The 23,006-nt window shown below is 39.1% G+C and overlaps 3 protein-coding genes and 1 non-coding gene across 4 annotated transcripts; 2 read left to right on the plus strand and 2 right to left on the minus strand.

Annotated features, from left to right (window-relative positions):
• The first annotated feature begins 1,810 nt into the window (after nt 1-1,810).
• Nucleotides 1,811-14,401, plus strand: LOC116262307 (uncharacterized). Its single transcript, XM_031641547.2, has 15 exons — nt 1,811-2,366; nt 2,708-2,780; nt 2,949-2,970; nt 4,525-4,603; nt 4,732-4,764; nt 5,477-5,625; nt 5,709-5,865; nt 9,598-9,838; nt 11,089-11,330; nt 11,799-12,065; nt 12,147-12,257; nt 12,593-12,817; nt 12,891-13,094; nt 13,464-13,640; nt 13,921-14,401. The coding sequence occupies exons 1-15, from the start codon at nt 2,133-2,135 to the stop codon at nt 14,134-14,136; spliced, it is 2,430 nt and encodes an 809-aa protein (XP_031497407.1). The 5' UTR covers nt 1,811-2,132; the 3' UTR covers nt 14,137-14,401.
• On the plus strand, nt 7,742-7,813 carry LOC116263462 (small nucleolar RNA R160). Its single transcript, XR_004174669.1, has one exon. It is a non-coding gene; the product is annotated as a small nucleolar RNA R160 (small nucleolar RNA).
• Nucleotides 14,402-14,619: 218 nt separating the features above from the next.
• Nucleotides 14,620-18,865, minus strand: LOC116261803 (uncharacterized). Its single transcript, XM_031640679.2, has 5 exons — nt 18,623-18,865; nt 17,513-17,667; nt 15,660-15,721; nt 15,513-15,575; nt 14,620-14,995 (listed from the first exon to the last, which is right to left on the minus strand). Exons 1-5 carry the CDS (start codon nt 18,736-18,738, stop codon nt 14,933-14,935), a joined length of 459 nt encoding a protein of 152 aa, XP_031496539.1. The 5' UTR covers nt 18,739-18,865; the 3' UTR covers nt 14,620-14,932.
• Nucleotides 18,866-20,333: 1,468 nt separating this feature from the next.
• On the minus strand, nt 20,334-21,900 carry LOC116263000 (ethylene-responsive transcription factor FZP-like). The gene is made up of 2 exons (XM_031642563.2): nt 20,667-21,900; nt 20,334-20,395 (listed from the first exon to the last, which is right to left on the minus strand). Exon 1 carries the CDS (start codon nt 21,694-21,696, stop codon nt 20,692-20,694), a length of 1,005 nt encoding a protein of 334 aa, XP_031498423.1. The 5' UTR covers nt 21,697-21,900; the 3' UTR covers nt 20,334-20,395; nt 20,667-20,691.
• Between the last annotated feature and the right edge of the window lie 1,106 nt (nt 21,901-23,006).

A 23,006-nucleotide genomic window follows, 5' to 3' on the forward strand; every position in this document is an offset into this window, starting at 1 on the left:
TCTCTCTCTCTCTCTCTCTCTCTATATATATATATATATATATATATATATATATATATATATATATATATAGAGAGAGAGAGAGAGAGAGAGAGAGGGTTATGATTGCTCGTGACCAATGTGGGACTAGCACACATACTGCCATTCGTTTTTTTGTGAATTACAACAAGATTCCCATCTCAGTGGACCAATTCATTCCCCAATGAGGTACAGTTGATTTGTTTGGATGGGAGGTGTGAAAATTTATAAATAGTTATACGAAGGACCTTGGATATTTCAATTCAAAAGTTCACCGTCAAATGGACAATTAAAAAATTCATTGTTGTTTGATCGTTGATTAACAAAATCATCATCATTGAATTTTGCATTTTCGGGCCAACCCACTTATTCACGTTAGTCATATACCATAATATTATCTCATTTATACATTATATGTTAAGGTGAAAGATATGTATGTAACAATAAATAAATTTAAAAGTGATTAATAATAATCTAGTATCAATGTCATAAAACCAAAGACGTTTCGGTTTGTGGGCAATATATTATGTATCAGCTGCTGGTCCAGCTAATACCAAACCAATATTTACAGCAGCCGCGGTGAAAGTTTATAATGATTGTATAGTCGGTCAGATGGGCTTGTATTAATTGTTCTATTTCTATTATATTAGAAATATTATTTTCTTTATATTAGTACTTTAATTTGCAGTTTTGGTCTGTAAGCTTGACCTCATAACTAGTTTGAATTTTTAAGTAGTCGATTAAAAGATAAAAAACGCGTTGATATTTGGCTATAGGTGGGCATAGACACATAACTAGCTTATAACGTATGAATGACATGAACTTTATCGGGTCTAAAATTTTATAAGTGAATAACAAGTTCAGTTAAGCTAATTGCTCTTATTTTCAACACATTTGACTTAAAAATAGACTAAGTATACATTAGTTTGACATTTTTATGGTATTCACGTGATATATTTCTTAAGCCTCATCACGCGTTTGCGTGTTACAAACGCTAACCACATACTTATATTGATTGCATCAATTAACCACGTACTAATATTTAGCAAATGCAAACAATTTTTCTCTCAGTTGTCAATTGTGTAGTAAATCCCATATCTCGAAAACTAATCACTCCACATGTGCTATAAAATATTAACTTAAAAGTTTAATTTCAATGTAAATTGGTTGTTTTATGACAATGCGTACGGGCTGATACTCACCGACATTAATAACGTTGTTCACATACACTACCAAATTCGAATCAAATGTAAAAAATATCGATGAAGTACTCCTAAGCATACAAACATGTAGGCCAATGATATTTTTAGATTATTTTTGGTACAAATGAATCTTAAGCAACCACACGATTGCCTTTGCAATGAAGTAATTTCTAAAGTTTTGCTACAGTTTATTAAAATCTCACCAAGCTTTTGGGGAGATGCACATGCACGCTTCATTTTTTTGAAATCTAGCTACGATGAGAGACGAAATCCTAGTATTGGCATCGATATAGACCCAACTGTCATTGCATTAAGGTTTAAAAAAAATGTAAACGAGTAACTGAAAATATTCTTTGTAGCAAAAAAATATCAACACATCAGTCAATTAATTCGGGTCAGATATCTGAGCAATATTATATATTAAATATAATCTCATATTAAATAGGAAGTTTTAAACAGCCATATTATGGGCTTTTGAACGCAGATTAGACGCCAGTATCCATAAAAAACACGCTTGAAGAGAGGCATCTTTAGGTTTCAAATGGATCTAATCTACTTTAATATTTTAGCATTCTGGTTAAAAAGCTCATTAGTGGAACGTGGGAGTGGGAGGCTCTGTGTTTCTCTTTCTTCAGTGATGCTGATAACAAACAGTGGAAATGGTGAATGGTTGGAATTCAACTCCCAGTTTCCGTGGTTCCAGAATTGATGGAAAAATGGTACGGGCGTCACACCAACGCGTGGAGCGGTTTACGGCCTGTTTGGTAGGAGGGAAAGGGAGCCGTGGTTCCAGCTGCCCTTTTTCCCTTTAGCCAGCTTCATCAGCCGCCCCACCCAACTCACCTCCTGAATCCAGATTGTCGCTATTTGTCTATATATTTTTCCTTTTTTCGTTGGCAGTCGATTCTTTCCATGCTTACCCGTTGGTTTCCTGCTTCCTTGCTTCTCTTCTCGCCGAAAGTATCGGTATCGTCATCGAGTTTCATCCAACGCTCATCTCGCTGCCTGGCTTGTCCCGTCCGTAAAAGGCGCGGTATCCATTTCTCTAGAGTTCTTGCCATGGCGGAAGGCAGCCAGAAGCATAAACACGTCAACAGACTCGCTTCGGAGCACAGCCCTTATCTGCTTCAGCATGCCCACAATCCGGTATGCTATCTGGTTCAAACGGTACATTTGAGATGAGTTTTTTTATTGTGATAAGAAGGTCCGGAATCGCTAGCTTCTAAATGAAGACTATCATGGTTAACGTAATTTAGTTGATTGTTTGGTGAGCTATCTGTCGATTGTTTTGTTTTTTTTCTGCACGAAAGTTTTAGTAGATTCTGGCCATGGTGCCTTTTGGTTGGTAATTTGGTTTCTTGTCCGTTGATTCTTTCGTTTCTTTTCTCCATGGAGTTTGGATCACTTATCATCATACTGGCGTCTTTTGGTTGGCCATTGTTTGCTTTTTTGTTGATTTTGGCTTCTTCTGTATATCTTATATGGAGGTTGATTGGTTTCCGTGGGGGCAAGAAGCTTTTGACAGAGCTCGGGAAAGAAACATACCCATCTTCTTGTCGAGTATGTAGCTTGCCTCTGTCGTTGTACGTTTGTTTGTTGATTTTGCTTTGCCGAAGTACGTTTGTGTATTGATTTCGTTTTTTTCCTTCCCAATCTTGATGCTGAAGTTCTGCTGACACCGTTTCTTGGCTTTTTTGTTATTTTGGATGGCACTCCTTACTTTTGAAGTTGGGTATAGCACGTGTCATTGGTAAGTTTCCTCTCATTGCTTCTCTATACATGTAATTTATGGTTCTCCTTATATTGTCAAATCTCGTACTGTGGTCTGGGAAGTGAAAACTGTACCAATGTGATAATCCTAATCCTTTTTATGACTTTTGAAATAAGGGCCCGAAAGGGCTCTCCAGTGCTCATAGAGTCCAGGAGTGTTACCAAACTGACGGGATATTATGAGTTAGACATCTAGGGGTCTCTTTTCCCGGACCCACAATGTTGAAGCTGGTTATACTCCTAACTGGCTAACTCATAAGTCCTAGGAGGCGGTCTGGATGGACCTTATGTATTTTGCCATCTAGAGAGATACAGATATTGCCAATGATAAGAGAGGAAGGTGGATTCCCTTGATCTAACACAAAGAAGAAGAAGTCTTTTGTACTAGACATATTTGCATATTATGTAGTTTTCTCTGCCCGGTAGAACTGACAAGTTATTTGCATTTCATTTAGTAACTGCTTATGCTGTCTTCGATCATCTATGTCACACGGACACGGCAAAATAGCCCACGTATCCGTGTCGACACGCGGACACGGGGATATGGGTGCGGACACGGCAAAAAATAAAAGTCATTAATTTAATGTTTTTTTTTTTTCATTTTATCAATTTTTTATGATGCATCCAATTATTTCCAAACAATCCTTTCAGATATTCAGTACTTTTGTGATAAAACACATTTTCTAACAAGATTGTAAGAGTGAACTATTAATTTAATGTTTTTTTTAATCTTATCATTTTTTATAATATTTAATGTAGCCGTGTCCGCGTATCCAAAAAATTTGAAAATTCCCGTGTCCGCGTATCCAAAAAATTTGAAAATTCCCGTATCCGCACCCGTATCCCCATATCCGCACCCGTATCGCATCTGCACCCGTGTGACATAGTCGATCATTAATGCTTAGTTTCCCCTTCACGATGTTACCATGTCAAATTTGAATAAGCATGATGAAATAGAGCTATCTATATAGTTAGTTGGAAGTTTGAAACATCATACTAAATTGACCGTGTAATTGGTTTCAATTAACAACTCTTCCATTTTTTCTCACAACTGGTAATGTGCGTGTAATAAAAGGTAATGTTCATCTATTTCTGAAATAAAAATCAGTCTTGCTAGCACAGATAAGTGGAAAAAGGTTGTGTTAAGATGTGCATTTGTTAACATATGCTGGATAATGCGGTTCTAGGATGCCCATCACAGCTGGTTTGACAGTTAGATATCCTATGCTTCATTGGGCCTGCTAGCAGCTCCATTTTACTGCCTAAGGTTTATTCCATTCTTGAGCTTCTTTTAGTGGGTAGAAAGCGAACAATTTCTAAGTTATTGGTTGGACTGGCTTGGAGATATCTCAGAAGCATCAGTCTCTTAAGCATTTCAGTTCATTGAATGCTGCAGCTAAGAATAAATGGATAAAGTTGGGCTTTAGAACATATTTGTAGAGTTCCTTTACTTCTGAAATCTATTGATCATTATGTAATCAAAATCAATGGTGGGCATGTTGTATATTTAGTATCATTTGAATGCTGCTTGTAGGTGCCATGTGATGGAAGTAGAGTCATTTGAAAACGAAGAGGTGGCAGAGATGCTGAATCAATGGTTCATTAGCATCAAGGTAATGTACTTTTGTCAATAGACTATGAATCAGGTAGGTGTTCTTGTGGTGAGTTGTCTTTGGTTATTTTCTGTCTGAAAGATATCTTTGCGACCTTGTCTCTAAAAATGTTCTCATTGCTGGAGCAGGTGGATCGAGAAGAACGCCCAGATGTTGATAAGGTACAATCCTGAAGAAGCCAAAAATCCTGATGCATAGCTATGTTCTTATTTGCATAAAGCGTACACTGTTTTGTGATGCATAGGTAACTAACTTCTTAATTGTCTTATGCATCCCTATTAAAGGTAGTTTAGAGTTAAAATGATGACTATCCTAGACAAAGCAAGTAGGTTACTGAAGCGGCAACAAGTGTGGTTGTTTTGGCTTCAACCAGTCAGTCGAGTGAGGATGGCAGAAGGTTACTGTTTATTGGGGAGAGCAGTGTATGTGTGGCCATCAGACATTGACTCTCTTGACACATTAACAGTCACCATGGGTCACGCACAATGCTACAGTTCAATGGCATATGGATGGAAGTACAATTCCATAAATTGGAAGTGTACGTGTCTGCATATCGCAGTGTCTCATATCACAATGAGTTTTACTATGTAAAGGAATAAATTTCTTTGTGGAAGAGGTGGAATCCTGACTCTTTTTTCTCCTTAGGGATGGTGTCAGAAATTCAAAGTATTACTCTCACCCCATGCGTCTAAAAAGAAAATGCCATAAACAGCTTTTGTTACTAAAAATCAAGTGATACCATATTGACCTATTTGTCAGTAGCATTTTTGAAGTTCTTACAACGAAAACTGGTTTTGCTTTGAAAGCACCACAGTATCAGCTCTATTAAAAAGTTAAAACTTTGGTTCTTGTCTAAAATACTCTGATATGTAGGTATACATGACTTATGTGCAAGCAGTTTATGGAAGTGGTGGTTGGCCTTTGAGTGTCTTCCTTTCTCCTGACCTGAAGCCATTGATGGGTGGAACATATTTTCCTCCTGATGACAAATATGGGCGACCAGGTTTCAAAACTGTGCTCAGGTCCAAATATTATCTTTTCCCCATCACATTATTTAAGGTTGCCTAAGACATTTTCTTGATAGAAATTATATATTGTTATTCAGGAGAGTGAAGGAAGCTTGGGAAACTAAGCAGGACATGCTTAAGAAGAGTGCAGATTTTGCAATTCAAGAACTTTCAGAAGCTCTATCTGCTGCAGCTATTAATAAAGTGTTTCAGGAGGATCTTTCTTACCATTGCATTGACAGATGTGCTAGTAAGGTGACTGTTGCTTCTGACATATGGTTTACTTGATTTGCATGGTGCTGCCATATTGTGTCAAGGAATCTTCTGAAGTTCTTGTTAGCTACTCATTATCATATAAAATAAGCTATTTCTTTCAAATGTTCTGTTAAAACTTAGACATTTTCTCTAAATGGTTCGGACAGTGTTTAGTTCTAGCTAAATATAGAGGTAAGTTATTAGTTTCTGAAGTGTGGGATGTTATTCATCATGGCATTCCCTTTCCCATACCAACTGCATCATTGTTGATTCGAATGCTGTAATCTGCCTATGTAAGGGAAAACTTTGATTTGATCAGTGCACCCAGGAATGCAATTTATGTGAAACCTGCTTTTTTTGTGTGCCACGATAGAAGTTGCATTTGCAAAGAATATGTATGACAGCATGTATAATCAAGGGGCACTTGTTTTTCTGTTTGATAGGTGTTTGTCCTCTTGTCTAGCATACGTCATGTTCTATATGCAAGACTTTAACTGCATTCGTCTGGATGTTGAAGTTCTCAAGTCAAAATTTCGTAGTAGGATCCCTATAATATTATGTGTTCGCAAATGAAGTCGACATAAAATAGTATGGTGCCTTTTTGGAGAATTTGCATTATAATTTGTCCATTTGTAAATGAGGCATATTTGTCTTACTGAGGACGAAATAATTGCTTGACCATAAGACTTATAGTATGCGAATAATATTGGTTAAGGTTTCATTTGCAAGTAGTATTGTGTAAAATGATGCTTGCTTGTAAGGACCCGATCCACTCCCGTCCTTGGGCCTCTGGTCCACCGGATCCCAATCCACCCCCTAGTAGTTTCGGTTCCATCATAAAAAAAGTTAGGAACCAGGACAATACAACTTAACAACCCCCTTAGAAGCCCTTGAAGATCTTCTCAAAATCTTTAATACAATACTAAATTTTTGGGGTGTTACAATCCATCTCCCTTAAGGCACACACGTCCGTGCGTATGGGACCCCAGGTCCGAGTGTTTGAACTGAACTCTGATACCACTGTAAGTACCAGATCCACTCACGGGCTCGGGCCTTCGGTTTAGTGGATACCAACCCACCCCCTAGTAGTTTTAGTTCCAGCCCAAAAAAAGGCTAGGAACTAGGCCAACAACTTAACAACCCCCTTAATAAGCATTCAAAAATCTCTTAAAATATTCAATACAAGGCTAAACTTTTGGGGTGTTACATTGCTTGGTCTTTTTGGAGGATATTTATTTAATTGATATTATGTTAAGTTACAAATTCTTTTGGAAGTTATGGCTTGAATTTGCTGCATAGATCTTTCTTCTCTCCCTTGACTTTTTTCAGCCTATAGATGGATGGGCTCGTGCAGCTTTTACTGTTCCAGTGGTTATAGAACTATATGACTGCAACTGAAGATACTGAGGCCCATATCTAACCACATGCATGCTCACATGCTCATTTCTTGAGTGCAGATAATATTCTGTTCTTCGTGTCTGACCTACTCGATGTCTACTACACTGTAGATTTTTCAAGATCCAACAATCTTTCCCATAACCATGTAGTCCTGTCATATTTATCTTGATATCTAGTGAATGATTTCTGATCCTTCTAAATAAATCCACCATTTTGGGTTATTTAAATATTTTGTACATATAAAAACATTCTCTTACAGTTTTCACCAGCTTTTACATTTAATATTTTAGTTGTCTAGTGGCAATTTGGAATTCTTTAGGACACAATCTTCACAGTTTGTCACGTATATATCTAAAGCTTTTACTAGAAAATTTTTATATACTTTTGAACATATTCTTTCATAAGTCGTACCACTGTTTGATCTCTACCGGTTATAATCTTGTTTAAAGCTTCATGTTTTTGAGCTGTGTGCGTACAGAGCAAAATGATGAGTGGAAGTTCTGAATTCAATGTTGAGATGCATTTTGGTCTTCAAAGTTCTCTGATTGCTCTGTGCACGACACATCTGAAGCTTAGTAATGAAAAGCGCTATGCAGGCTTATGTGGTGGCCCTCAAAAAAGGCCTAGGTGGGCACCTGGGCAGTGCCTAGACAGGCCAAAATCCATATATGAAAGGAAAAAGGATGAGGATGGAGATGAGGGAGGAGGAGAGGAAAAGAAGAAAATCAAGAAGAAAAAGGAAAAAAATCTGAAGGAAAAAGAATGAAAAATAGAATAAAGTAGAAATAAGAAGAAGAAGAAGAAGAAGAAGAAGAAGAAGAAGAAGAGGAAGAAGAAAAATAAGAGAAAAATAAAACATTTTTTTTTGACTTAGGTGTCTAGGTTGGCCCAGCCTAATCGAAAAGGTGGCCATGGTTTTTGATTACTAACGTTTGAAGTGCATGAGGTGCTGTTATATATATATATATATATATATATATATATATATATATATATATATATATATATATATATATATATATATATATATATATATATATATATAGAGAGAGAGAGAGAGAGAGAGAGAGAGAGAGAGAGAGAGAGAGAGAAGTTTTATAGCAATATTCCTCATTGGATCCTTCTTATGGCAAAATAAAGTGCATATTGTATTCTAAGATGAACTAATAAGGACTGAAACTGATATACTGTCGTTGATGTTGTAGATAATATCATAATGGTGACTATCCTTATATTTATTTTGCCTTTTCTCTTTGGGGTCTAGTGGTAATCTCGTGATGGCCCAATGAGGTTCAAACACAGGCACCATCACAATATCGTCTCATTCTATCCAGGAAAAGTAGGTACTCATTGGGGTTAAGAATTAGTTTCTTAAGCAAGATGAACAACTCAAATAGAATAAAAAAGGTCAGAAAAGTTGAAAAGGAATAAATTTATAGTATAGCCTAGTATTTTGGAAAATCAACTATGAAAATTATGGTCTTTTAGAACCAAATTTTGGTCCTTAGGTAAACAGTAAACTTATGCACACATATGCTCATGCACATTCAACATTACCGTAACATGGATGCTACCACTACCACTCTGACCATACTCATCGTTTTGATGCTGCTGCATTATGTTATGTTATTACAATAGCAGCACACTATCATTTCCTCAAAAGCCCTTGTTTATTCTGTTAACATTTTTATTTACAAGTGCTTTCCATGCCTTCAAAACAATACTAAACTAGTTTTTTGCAAGTTAACGACTGATATTGTTTAGGATGGGAGAAAGAAACTTGGTAAGAGTGGAGATTCAGGAAAAATAATTTTAGGCCTTAAATGTTGGGTTGAACTTGCTTATGACACTGGAGTATGAAATTAATTTATAGAAAATAGACGTGGGTGGCCAGGTAACTATTTTAAGCGTTATTGAAATGCTGTATTAGAGGGATTCTTTCTTCAGTTTTACTGACTTACACAAGCTGTGAGCCTTGTAAAGTATCAGGCCTGAAGTAGTGATAGTTGTTCCTTAATGTCAACTTTATGCCTACTACTTGGCGGCAAGAAAAATTATTTTGATTCTCAAGATCACGACTTTGCTGCTCCTATTTCTTTAACTGGTTTTCTTTTCTGGTTAGTGTCCAAGTTTTTTACCTTTTAATCACATTAATGCAGCTAGTTCTTAGTAGTTTTACGTGGTTTGTGCCCCAACTTTTGACATGACAAAAGTGGCCTGGAGAAGTATTCTTGGAGAAATGTATCCATAAATGTTTACATTGTGCCCATCTGCTTCTTGTCTTAATATTTATTCAATAGATTCTCTTGCTTTATACATTATCTTTTTTTACAGCTTAAGCAGAGCTATGACTCTGACTTTGGAGGATTTGGAGCTGCCCCAAAATTTCCAAGGCCTGTGGAAATAAATGTTATGCTTTATTATGCAAAATTGCTGGAAGAAAGTCTAAAGAAGACTGAAGCTAAAAATATCTTAAACATGACTGTTTTTAGCTTAAAATGCATGGCTAAGGGTGGTATTCATGATCATGTTGGAGGTGGTTTTCATAGATATAGTGTGGATGAACGTTGGCACGGTGAGTTACTCTATGGGTGTGTATTTTAGGTTACTGCATAATCAATTTGGCCAAAGCATGTACTTCTTTGATTTGTTTCAACATGGTAGACATTCAACTTTCTGGCAGTAGAATGAATTTGTGACAACCAAAGCTTGGTGCAATTCCTGAGACATAGGCCCTCTGAGTTGCTACAAAAACCTACTTTATTCCTTTGGCTGATAGTCCATGTTAGCAAACTACATCTTTTCTTGACAAAATGCTTCTCATGGTTTGTAGATCAAAAGTCATATATTCATGTTCAAGTGTTACACAGAAGCAACTATGCATTACTGGGCTTCATCTTTTGACAGAAGGCTTTTAGAACCTTGGCCATAACCTATGTACCCTATTCTTTTGGTAAAGTAGATAATTCTTTGTAAGTTTCAGCTAGTGCTATTATCGGGACCAGTTATTGCACCTTTACATGGAGAGTGGTGAAGCAAGGTCAATTTGAGCTGTTGGTTTGTTTTCTTTTTTCGCTGCAATTTTGAGCCGTTGGTTGAATGCCTTGGCCTCCAAGGCATGTGTTTGATAAGGACAAATTTTAAATGCTTGAAATCATATTAATTTCCAATTGAATTAACTTTAGGGTTCCTGGTCAGGAATCTTTACTTCTTCCATATGCCTATTTAACCTAAGACTAGCCTCCAAAGTTGTTGGTTCCCCTTCAAAGGCATGTGTTGTTTCATTTACCATTACTGAATTATGGTCTTATTAGCCCAATTATAGTTAGGGAAACATGGGTAAACTTGAATTGTTTCAATTTAGCCCCACACGTTTTATCATGGTCTGCTTGCTATAGATCACAGTATAACTCCCTTGTATCTTACTGGACACATGTTTTCTGTCTCTCTTCCTTTTTTTTTTCAATTCTGAAATTTGAGACACTTCGAGCTGTCAACTTTTGAAGCTTTCTAGAAAACCTGCATGAAGTCTAGCACCTCATGATCCAAATCCCTTTTGCTAGTAAATGACCATGAAGATCACATTTGTAGGGTGAGATCCACATCAAAAGAACCAAGAAATGTGAAGAAAATGCTTCTGTAATTCTATTACACTGTATGGTAGACCATATGAACGGCAAACCTTATATTTTTCAAACTATCATATGCTAATCGCTGTTCTCCTTATCTAAAGTGGGAAATAAGGAGGAAACAGTAATTTTGTAAAGTCATAAATGCAAAGTCATTTAGGTCTCTTTCCGTGACACAACATTTGTGCTTTTGCAGTTCCACACTTTGAGAAGATGTTGTACGATCAAGGGCAACTTGCAAACGTTTATTTGGACGCATTCAGCATTACCAATGATCCTTTCTATGCATCCATGGCAAGGGATGTCCTTGACTATCTAAGGAGAGACATGATTGGGGAGGAAGGTGGAATATACTCAGCTGAGGATGCAGATAGTGCAGAATTTGAAGGAGCTGGTAGGAAAAAAGAAGGCGCCTTCTACATATGGACCAGCAAAGAGGTTTTCCTTTTTCCTTTTGGTTTCCTTCCTCCCTTCAATTTCTAATTTTTTTCGTAAGAAAGGCGTCTCATATATTTGGAGAGTTTGCTCTTATACGAAATGTTTTCTTTGTCTGTGGGCTCTACTTTTTAACCGATAAATCTGGTAAACTATCAATGAGAAAATTGTATAGGTATGAACAAATAAGACATGAATATATGATTTTGACCTTCTGATATCTCATGTTTGAATTAGTTTACCTACAGCCAACAATTCTAAAGTCTACGTCATTTGTTGCTTAGCTTTGTTATACCGCTAGTGTTTAATGCTATCTATCACATAAATTTCATGACAATTAATCCAGAGCTTTTTCTGTTTTTTTTTTTTTTTTTTGAACCTTTTATTATCACTGTTCTGGTATTTGTGACTATATGGTTTTACTGTTTCACATGTTGTCTGTTTACCTTATGTTGGGCTATATGATGAAAGGTGGAGGAGTTGGTAGGAGCAGATTCTATGAAACCTTTCAAGGATCATTACTATATTAAGCCCACTGGAAATTGTGATCTTTCAAAACTGAGTGATCCTCATCATGAATTCACGGGGAAGAATGTATTGATAGAAAAAGAAGATGCTTCCAAGATGGCACCAAAGTTCGGCATGGCTGTAGAGGAGTACTTGAATATTCTTGGGTCATCCCGTCAGAAGCTCTTTAATGCAAGATTGAGGCGACCACGTCCGCATTTGGATGATAAGGTACTTCTTCCATTACCGAGATAAATTTCTCTCTCTCTCTCTCTTACATATGCACTTTCAACAGATGAACTGCTTTTATAGGTAATTGTTGCATGGAATGGTCTTGCAATATCTTCATTTGCTAGAGCTTCCAAGATTCTCAAATCTGAAATTGAGGGGACAAAGTTCTACTTTCCTGTAACAGGGTGTGATGTAAGTGATTCTGTGGTTCTTTATATGAGCAGCCTGAGTTATTAATTTCTCCTCCTCTGTTTACACAAGATCTAATATGATTAATACAGAGTAACTTTATTAACGGACAGTTCTGATCTTGAGATCCTCATGTGTGGCTATTTGAGAAAATGTTGAAACACGTCATACTCTGGGAGCTGTTACTTTAGGTTGTAAAATAGTAATGGAGCACTTTATTTTGATAAAACTAAAAGCATGTTTACTTGACTTGGATGCACATAATTGTTTACTATATTCTAAGATTTTACGGTTTCACTTCTGCATGCATGATTACCCTTGCTTATTATTGATGTCAGCCAGAGGAGTACATGGATGTTGCTGAGAAAGCAGTTTTATTTGTGAGACACAAGCTTTATGATGGGAACACACACAGGCTACACCACAGCTTCCGGAAAGGTCCATCAAGAGCACCTGGCTTTCTGGATGATTATGCTTTTCTGATTTCAGGCCTGTTAGACATGTACGAATACGGTGGAAGAACACGCTGGTTGGCATGGGCCATTGAACTGCAGGCTACACAGGCAAGTAGTGCAGCGTTCTTGCCATCGTGATTGCATGGTATGCTTATAACATCCTTGGGTTGCACATTTATAGGACAATCTATTTCTGGATAAAGCTGGTGGAGGCTATTTTAATACTCCAGGGGAAGACCCATCCGTCCTCCTCCGTGTTAAAGAAGACCACGATGGTGCGGAGCCATCTGGAAACTCGGTTGCAGCAATCAACCTTGTCAGGTTGTTTTCCCTGGTATCCGGCGATTTGTCCAACTACTACAGAGAAACTGCAAAACACCTTTTGGTACGTTATTCACTTTAGAAACGTAGAACCGCTATTATGTTGCTGAAAATGAAACATATTTGTGCACATCCTAAAGCCAGTTTTCATTCCACGCTTCTGTGCTTCTCAGGTTTCTTTATTGAACATTTATTCTTTGCTGGGAACATTTATTCTTTGCTGGGACTCGTTTCCAGTCTAGTGCGTACATTTATTCTCGATTATTCTAGCTTTAAAGTAAATATCTCTGGTCCTCTTTATTTGAAATATCTGGAGATTGCACTTTTAGTTCAAACGTACTAATTATGGGGCGTCAAATTTAACGGGTGACAAGTGCTTGCGTTATGCCGAGTGGTGGTGGCTGATCCAAAATGTACTGTCATGTTTCATCAGGCAGTCTTCGAGTCTAGGCTAAAAGAACAGTCCGTAGCTGTTCCATTGATGTGCTGTGCAGCACACATGCTCTGTCTACCTTCGAGGAAACAGGTTGTTATTGTTGGACGCAAATCAGCAAGAGAGTTCCAGGCTATGGTAGCTGAAGTTCATGCGTCGTACGATCCCAACAAAACAGTAAGCTGCTCATCTCCTCTTCATACCATCAATCAAACTCCTGTATTATTGTGAGCTATTTTGTGTGTGCGAATTTTCTTTCTCCTCTATCAGAACAGACAACCTGTTGCATCCCCTGCTTCCAGCTTTGTGTTGGCAGCAAAATGTGTAGGATGTGGACATCATGGCTTCAGTTAATTTCTGTATTCCCCAGTTGACCGTTTAAAATCCTTAAGTGTGTTGGTGAATTATTTTTTGAAGAAAAGTTGTCACTTAAAAAACGTTGGTTTCTAAATCGCAGGTGATTCAGATTGACCCCAGCAACACGGAGGAGATGTCATTTTGGGAAGAGAAGAACCCAAACGTCGCCATGATTGCAAAGGGTAGCCCGGGAGACAAGGCTGCAGCTGCTTATGTTTGCATGAATTTCACATGCAGTGCTCCTGTAACTGCGCCGGAGGCACTTGGGGACTTGCTTCGAGGAGGCAAGAGCGCTGCTACCGGCTCTGTCATCTGAAGAACCTCGTAACATGTTTAAAGTTATGCGAGCTGTACATGTACACAGAGGTCAGGTTTTGTGTTTTAAAGAGTGTTGATCCTCTTGGTCCCGACCACTTTGGCCTATAATTTTCAGGATGGCTGATGGTTCGAGAGGACGTTTACCTTTGTAAAGTTTATTTTGCTCTCTCTGCGTCCGTGGCGTTTTTTTCTTACAAGCCGGTCCGTTGCTGGATTTGGTGACTAATAATAAATAAATCAAAGCCACTAACTTTTGAACTACAGTCTACATCTAGCTTTTGGTCATATCTGATTCCAAATTTATTCCGCTTGTATGTTATTTCTACCATAACTGAAAAAGATTATGACGATATTCTTTTAGCTGTACTGTAATTGCTTTTATCGTGGAAATGTGTTGATTTCGTGGGACGACAACGGAGTTTATTGATTTTATCGAGAATAGAGCGCGCCTTTTGATAATATAGTATGAATTTCAATGGTGTGGAAGAGAAAAATTGATCTGATTAAAAGGGAGAAAAAAATCATCCACCCACTAGTAATAAAAATTTTTTAATGGGAATCGCAGACCAGTTGCTGGACGAAAGTTAAGGGCGTTGACACGTTACCAGAATAGGTTAAAAGATGAGGGAGTAGGTGGCCGGAGAGCCTCGAAACCCCAGAAACCAAAACTTTTGTTGCATCGCCTTTTTTGCAGTTTATGCATCAATTCTTTGGGAAGGACACCTTGAATTCTCACTTTATCTTTGGACCAGACCATTAGCTTCTTTGACCAAGAGGGCCTCGTTGCTCCAAAATTAGACGTGTTTCATCTTCTTTTTCTTCTTCTTCGTCTTTTTAGAATGCTCCTCGAGCTTCCGCTGCATTCAAGATGAAACAACTAATCATTTCATACAGATGGCTCGGCAATACTGCATAATGCAGGGAAAAAAGCCGAACAACTATCTAAGGACTAAGAAGAAATCTAAAACTCGATGCGGTTTTGAGGTCTCTCGTAAATTTGTGAGAACTACTATTCCTGGGTTCATCGGCTCATTGCAACTAAACAGTTTTGGTGGTTCTACGTTCTACACTCTACAAAACGCCTCGCCATTGGCCAAAGGCTTATCAAATAAGATGAAGCAAGACACCTGTCAAACTACAAATGGCTATGGTACCAAACTCGGCAATTACGCAGCATGAGGCTGCAGCGAGTTCCTGTGAGCCAAGCCGAATCAGGTTGTGCCGACCATGTTCCACCTAACCAGAACAGCTCGTCACTTGGCTTTGTGAGCTCCTTCTTTTGTCACTGGGTGAGACAAGACAGATGAGACGAACCAGCGAACCACAGAGCTTGTTTCCCAACCCTATGTTCGTTGAATGATAAGGAATACTCACCTTCTTCTTTTTCTTTTTCTTTTTGCTTTTGCCAATTTCTACATCTTCGGACTTGCCAGAACCCTGTAAACACAGAGCTTTGTCCATGACCTAAATACAAAGAGATACACTAGAGAGCAACAGCAAGAGGGACGGATAGTAACTAACCTCCCCATCATCAGCAAATGAAGTTACGTGCTTTATCATGTGACCAGATTTTGACGAGGAGCCTGGAGAGACAAATTATTCAATAGCCAGTTCCAAAAACAAAAGAATGGAATGGAGAGGAAAAGAGATCAACAGAAAACCCGGCTATATATATTACTTGGCATTCTTCATGGTTCCTTTAAGCTTTGATACTGGGAGCAAAAGTTTTATAACTTAGTATATATTCCAACATGAATTTGAAACTCCTGATCAATGCTTCAAGTTAGATTAGCATGTAGACAGTATTGGTCTCTAGACGTTATATCAACTAGCAGCAGAGTATAAGATGTAACTGAGCAGTTGCAGCAATATGGCATGTTATGCAGAAGGTTCTCGCAGTGCCAGTATGAGCAGACCAATATCAAGGGTTGAATAAAGGGAGAAACATGAGCATGGAATAGGATGAGAAATCAACAGACATCAGGAGTTTTAGGATGTAACAAGGACATGAACCATTTGTCATGAAGAATAAGATGAGTATCATGAATCATCTGTTATGCATAATAAGATAAGTATCTGTTTGAACTAGATGTGCAAAATCAGGGATAGTGTTTGTATTCATGTACATTAAGTTATGACCATGTGGTCTTTTAAGTTGTAATTCTGCTCAGACTTAAAATGGCAAATGATTTAGACGCTGGAACAATCAAACCTCCAATTCAGGACTGGAAAATTGTGTAATTGTCCTACACTAGCAGCAACAAGCTTCCAGCCATCAAGTTATTTAATTATAATAAGATGTATGACAAGACTCCCTTGCCTGAACATTTCCTGTTGTACAGTTATGCTGTGTTTTTTCTTTTTCTTTTTCCTTTCTGCAAAGAAGCACAAAATATTCACATATTGAAACTGTTCAGTGGACAGATAAGGTTTTTGAGACTTGTTGAAAACTTCTAAACAAAACCAGAAGAAGTCATCCACATATAGAGAAAGTTAAATTTAGTGCTTGATACAGCATTAAAATGAGGACTGGAAAAGGCCAAACATGTTTGAGCTCAGCCACCAATGCCACATATTCGAGTTCAATAGCCTGTGTCTCCTTTCGTTCACGTTGCATCAAGATTGCTCTCCATTCGATGACAAAATACAAGTGTCCTCTACCTACCACTAAAGACGCCCTTGCGAAAAAAGCACTATCAACAACTAATAAGATTTCCTTATATTTGTACTTTATCTATCGAATAGTTCACCTTCATAGTTCCATCTGATTATATATTTTCCTGAGGAAGTGTACAACACCAAGGTTTCATCTATCATGTCTCTGAGGTTCATACGCTTTCACTTAACAATTTATAAACTACTTATAAATTATTTATAGTAATAAGACGTGACTCGTACACTTTCACAATTTATGCATTACTTAAAAATTATTACAGAATAAGCTTGGCCCTGCACTACATTAATTTTTACTTCCACAAATATTTTCACAGTGCTCTACTGAAGTAACAACCATGCTGTACAGAGTCTACAGACCAACATATTAGACAAGTAACAACTTTTTCTTTGAGTCATTACCTTCTGAAGGGCCCCCCACACGTGTCATTTTTAATGCCCTAAAAGCAACCAGTGAAGAGTAAAACCATGCGGTCCATGTCATACAGGAACTGTACGTGGGAATTTAACACTCTAACGTGTTTGGTAGTTTTACACTTTTACTAACACTTCTCTTTTTTAAATCGTGCAATGCAGAGTTCCCACCAAAAAGTTTCACTACTTTAAAACTATGAAGTATAGAAAAACCGGTTCTGTTTGGGACCCAATCTAAATCATATTTAGAATTAGACTAAGAGAGGCATGAGAGGCAATGAAATTACTTGCTTTTAAGGTGCCCTTCGCATGTCTTACAGCCGACTCAACCAACAAAGGGTCTACAGAAGTCAATCCTCCTGGCTCTTGGAGTTTTCTTTCGAGAAACTTTGCTAACGCAGCAGCTTTATTTGTTGCAACTGGACCACCTGGGTGTGGCATCCTTCACAAAATTGTAAGTAAGTATTTTATGCCTTTGTCTATATGCTGAGGTTTGAGAAAAACTTGTACGAACGAAAAGTAAAAACGTTGAACATAATATGAGAACCAGAGGTTAAGGACCAGAGCAGGTGACCCGTCCCACATATTTTCAAATAGTTCACAACAATCATCAAAACAGAACTTGCACTCAAAATGGCTCTAACCCACAACAAAGAACAAAATCACTTCTTCATCAGACGTTTTACAATGAAAAGTTTGACCTGACCCATCGTCGGGGCTGAACTACTAGTCTACTAGGGACCTCAAATGGGAAGATTCGATAGAAGTAAGAAGCAGGAAGTAACTAAAGCTCCATACATGGCTGTTGACAGAAGTGGCGTCGGACACATCCCCAACTCTCAACATTCCAATGAACAAGTAGAAACCAAAGAGGATCAGAGCCAGAAAGGCAGAAGGGAGGACCGATCATAGTCACGACAGGGTTTTCACATAATTCCTCATTCGACCAAAGAAGAGATATCAAAATTTCAGGCACTAGCATTGCCGATTCTCAATAAAAGAACCTGACTTACGTCTACAATCACAACAAAATTGGCCAAAATTCTACACCTAAAAGCGGAATCCATTGTCGTCCAAACTAGTCCCTAGAATGAAACTAAATGCAAAGATCGTTCATTCACTAAATCAACTTCTCTGAATCCGCACACGGTTAATCACCAAAGCATCGATCTACTGAAAAGAAAAGGAAAGATAGACGCAATTCCGCCATCAGATAGCGCTAGTGCATAACGAACCGATCGATCACAAACCAGCGGATACATACATGAAGAGGACCCTAAAACCAGGCGATGAGAAGTAATAACCAATCCATCCATCACAAGCAGAAAATGGCAACGAGTTCCAGGATGCATCTCTCAAGGAAACCCTAACAGCGGCGAGAGAGAGAGAGGTGAGACCTGGGTTTGGTACTGGCAGCGGAGGGAGGAGGCAAAGAGGAAGAGAATCGACTTGCCCGCAGGGCACGACGTTCATCCTCCGTGAGGGACTCTGCATCCTTGCTTCCCCCTTTCATCTTCGTCTTCCTTACTGCCCTTTTCTCCACACTTCTACTTCTCCCTCTTCCGCGCTCGGGCACTGATTTTTGTGCTGCACGTCGGTCTCTGTAAACCGGTTCACATTAACACGTCTACTGGTGGCCTCGCCGACCAACCATAGTCGATGTCGGATCGCCTCCCGTTACGCTCTCCTGTATCGTTCAGCCACGCCAATAAAAACCACTCTCCCATTTCAGTTAAAGTAATTTGAATTTGTTCTGCCACACACAAGTTGTGACTTGATCTTTGTTTCTACTTTTTTATTATTTTCATTAAAATCGACTTTATTATTATACAACACTAAAAAATTATCATTTTTAATTTATTCCATTGCTCTAAGTGGCCGACCACTCATCAAATGACTCGACTTTAAATGGTTAAATCTAATTTCTTTCTCTCCATGTGAAAGCTAGATCCTTACTTCAACTTGACTACTCAATTTCTCTCTTCATTAAATGAACATTGTGAAGTGAACTCTTAAGATGAGTACTAATATCCACTTCTATGAGTTATTTGATCAACATAATCAAACGACTTACAACTTACAAGTGAATACATGTGAAGTAGTTTTTATTTAAAAGAAGATCAAATCCCAAATTGGTTGGGTTCCACAAGGACATTCTTATTTCTAAATCATAGTTATGACTTTGAATCGAGTGAGTCTGAGAAACTAATTGTCCGAATCCTCGTGGTTTTGAAACATTTGAACGTTTCATGACTTGACCAATGCCTTGTGTTCCATGTTGTTTTATGTATCCATGTCCAAAACCGGACTCACCCGCCAAACAAATTCAAATGCACGGTCTACTTACGTCAACTTTGTTTGAACCCTAATTACCATGGATCCTGCTTGCCTCTAGTCGCACATGATGTTCATTGTAAGAATTTGTCCAAACAATTATTGACATACTTACGGTTAGGGTTTTGTCAAGTCCGGTTGAAGCAATTATTCATATACTTAGGGTTCGGGGGTCTTGCCAGAGACATCTAATAAAATTGGAACGATACTTAGGTTTGGGTTCGTCAACTATCGGGAATGGCGGTGTGGTTCTCAAATCAAACCCGGTTGCTGAGGCCGACCGGACCAACTAGACCTACCAACTATATGCCGTGGAGCACAGTACATTGTGTGTTGGACTTGACCTAAGTCTCCAGCACTTGACCCAACAGGACCAGTTTGGAACCAGGTAACTTAGCCGGTACTTAGATGGACTTGACCAAGTATTTATCTTACTACATATCTGCACCGTAAGGATACAAATAAGTAAAGGGACATGGAACACATTTTTGCATTAAGAATATCATGCAAAAGGGCATCAACGCAAAGGGTAAGTTGGAGTATCCCTGTGAAGCAGCCAAGTTCATGTAGACGCTAGCAAGAGAGGAGTGTAGACTTTTGTTTTTACCCAAGCTGTTCAGGCCACCAATTAATCACTTGGCTGCTGGGACTACAAGACCAACTTTCGTAGCCAGGCGAGGCTGGTTGGTGGAACTCAAGGAGCCCAATAATGTCATGCTGTCTGAGATATCTCACAGGGAAGCAATCGTGTCATGTGTCCGATTTCATGTTAATTTTTGACAGTGGTGGTGCCATGTGTCCTTTTCTTGTGGTTGAACACTCCTCCTGCAGGTGATCTGGAGACATGTAGACACTGTAAGACGGGATCTAGATCTAAGTAGCTGACTGGATGAAATCTAAGGTCAGAAAGAGAGAGAGAGAGAGTAGATGCTGATATATCTGCTATAGGGAAGAAGTTGCTGTTACTGAGAAAATTCTGTAGCAGGAAAGAGTCATGTTTGATGATTTGAACGTGCAGCCTAGAGAGCCCCCAGATCCTAAACATTGAAAAAACTTGAAGAGAAGAAGAAGAAGAGCACTATAAACAACAAACAGCAGGAGACTAACGGAAAGCATTCTTCACATGGAATCCTCAGAATTGGGTGGAACCCAAATCAAAGAAACCATCAGTGAGTGCAGGCATGGTCTGATTGAGTGCCTCTGGCGCCTGGGACATGAAGCAACCGAGCAAGGGGCTCTGCATGATCTGTGGGTTCAGGAGCCCCAGGCACTCATCCACCATGAAGGACCCCCCAAAGGCAGACGACCCACATTGCCTGTCCTCCAGAGGTGGCAGCAAGAACCTCTCCATTTCACCCCACAGACCCTGACTCACATTTTCATCAAGATCAAGATCACACCCACCAGCGCTGCTTGGGTTCTTGGCATCAGCACCACAACCATCTTTGCCTTGAAAGTGAGTTGCACCCCGCTGAGAATCAGCTACCAAGCTTCCAAGGCTGCAGTCGCCACCGCTGGGCAGAGTGGGGACTGCAGTCTCAGTTGATCTGAGCAGGTGTGTATCTGAAATTATGCTGCTCAGGTAGCCCGAGTCAGAATCAGCAGAAGCCAGGAAGCTGTCAGTGGTGGTACTGCCACCTGCAAAGTGTGGTGAAGCATAAGCAGAAGTGGTGGTAGGGACTGGTTGGGGCACAATGTGAGGTGCATGTGGGTGTGTGGGGTGGTGATTGGCAGTAGGGACAATGGGCACAATGGGGAGAGGTGGTGGTGAAATGATGGGTGTCAGTTGTTGGGAAGTGTTGTGGAAAAAGGGCTTGGTGTCAGAGTAGATGAAGTTGGTTTTGGCCTGTGTGCCCTTGATGGAGAGGGCAGCTCTGTCATAGGCAAGAGCTGCCTCTTGGGCAGTGTCAAATGTGCCAAGCCAGTGTCTCTCCTTGGTGGTAGGATCTCTGATCTCAGCAGCATACCTCCCCCATGGCCTCCTTCTCACCCCCAGGAACCTTCCTGGCTCATGCTGCTTCTTCCTCCCTCTCCTCTCATGCAAGCATGAAGATGGGTTTGCCTGGTTGAAGGACAGGATTTGGGTTGTCGGGTCAATCCCTCCTAAGTTCGAAGGATTGTCCATTGCTTTGGACATTGCAGGAAGCGTTTGAAGGAGCACCTGGATGGATCAATATGTAGGAAAACTTCAGGCGGGCGACGCTGGATGAAGAGAAGCGACCGAGAGCCTTCTGTTAGCAGTTTGAGGAAGGGAAGGGAAGGGATTGAGAGCAAATGGAAAGAGGTGGAGATTGAGGAGAGTTGGTAGAGAATTTGCAGGGAGTAGGGGGCGTTTTAAAAGGGTGTGGATTGAACACAGTGGACAGGACATTGAGATGGGATGGAGGAAGATGTTTAATTGAGTTTTGCTGACTTTTCTTTCATTTGTCTTTTTAATTTTTTTTTCCCTGTTTTTAAAATTTGTTCTTCTTTTGATGTGCCTTGAAGGACAATAAAACCCTCCAATAGAATTATTATAGAAAGGAGACTAATTGATGGTGATTAGAATGTGGGGGCCTGGGCATTTATTGCATGTTGGTTCACATCCATCTTATTTTCACATTTAAATAATCAATGCAAAATTTCCTCCATATCCTCATAGAATTGTTGTTATAACATTGGGACATGGGAGCCTAAAAGCAATCTCTTCTCTAGCTTTTGGCTTTTCCTGCTGACATATTTATTTCCATCTAAAAACAACTGAGATTTCATGTTGATCTCTACCCAAGGCTCTGAGGTGTCCAATATCCTCTCCTATAATTGTATACTGCTAGTAGAGAAGCTCCTTAGGAGCCTACTGGCTCCTAGTGGGGTTTTTGGTTCCAGAGGTAGTGACAAAACCTTCTCTAGATCTTTGCAAAAGACAAAAATTCTACCTACTTTTAACTTATGCACACTAAATGACCAGATTAGCATCTCAATTTTTGAATGATCTCATTAATTCAACTCACACTTTCCTGTTTTGCAAATAGTCACAAACTAAACATGAATATAAATCCATTGTTGGCAACCAAATCATAAGGTTTCTACTAGTAGAGTAAATCAATTCTTACTGCTCATGAAAATCCTGCATCTTTAGTGAAAGCAGGTTATGTTCTTAAGGAAGCGTAGAACTCCGGTGAACGCGGATTACCAAATTATTTACCAGGACAACAACAGCATGGTTCAACTTAATACCCTTTGCAACACCTCCTTATATTTACTTAATCTCCATTCGATAAGTGGTTCAATTTCGAAGAAAATGCCAAGAAAGTTTGAGAAATTCTCATAATTTAGCGGGAAAGTCCAGCATACAGATTTGAAAGTCCCAAACAGTCACATTTTTTTCCTAGCTAAGATTCAAACCCAAACCCTCGGAAAGCCTAGGCCCTTCCCCAGGCATCATGCATGAGCGCATTGCATGGGATG

The sequence above is a fragment of the Nymphaea colorata genome, chromosome 10 (assembly GCF_008831285.2).
Source record: "Nymphaea colorata isolate Beijing-Zhang1983 chromosome 10, ASM883128v2, whole genome shotgun sequence".
Classification (NCBI taxonomy): Eukaryota; Viridiplantae; Streptophyta; class Magnoliopsida; order Nymphaeales; family Nymphaeaceae; genus Nymphaea; species Nymphaea colorata.

Coding starts and splice junctions, on each gene's coding strand:
- LOC116262307 (XM_031641547.2), top strand. CDS start 2,133: ATGCTTACCCGTTGGTTTCCTGCTTCCTTGCTTCTCTTCTCGCCGAAA. Junction 2,367..2,707: donor TTCAGCATGCCCACAATCCG/GTATGCTATCTG, acceptor TCTTATATGGAG/GTTGATTGGTTTCCGTGGGG. Junction 12,818..12,890: donor TTGAACTGCAGGCTACACAG/GCAAGTAGTGCA, acceptor GCACATTTATAG/GACAATCTATTTCTGGATAA.
- LOC116261803 (XM_031640679.2), bottom strand. CDS start 18,738: ATGAAAGGGGGAAGCAAGGATGCAGAGTCCCTCACGGAGGATGAACGT. Junction 17,668..18,622: donor GCTGCCAGTACCAAACCCAG/GTCTCACCTCTC, acceptor AATTTTGTGAAG/GATGCCACACCCAGGTGGTC. Junction 15,576..15,659: donor CATTTGCTGATGATGGGGAG/GTTAGTTACTAT, acceptor CTGTGTTTACAG/GGTTCTGGCAAGTCCGAAGA.
- LOC116263000 (XM_031642563.2), bottom strand. CDS start 21,696: ATGTCCAAAGCAATGGACAATCCTTCGAACTTAGGAGGGATTGACCCG.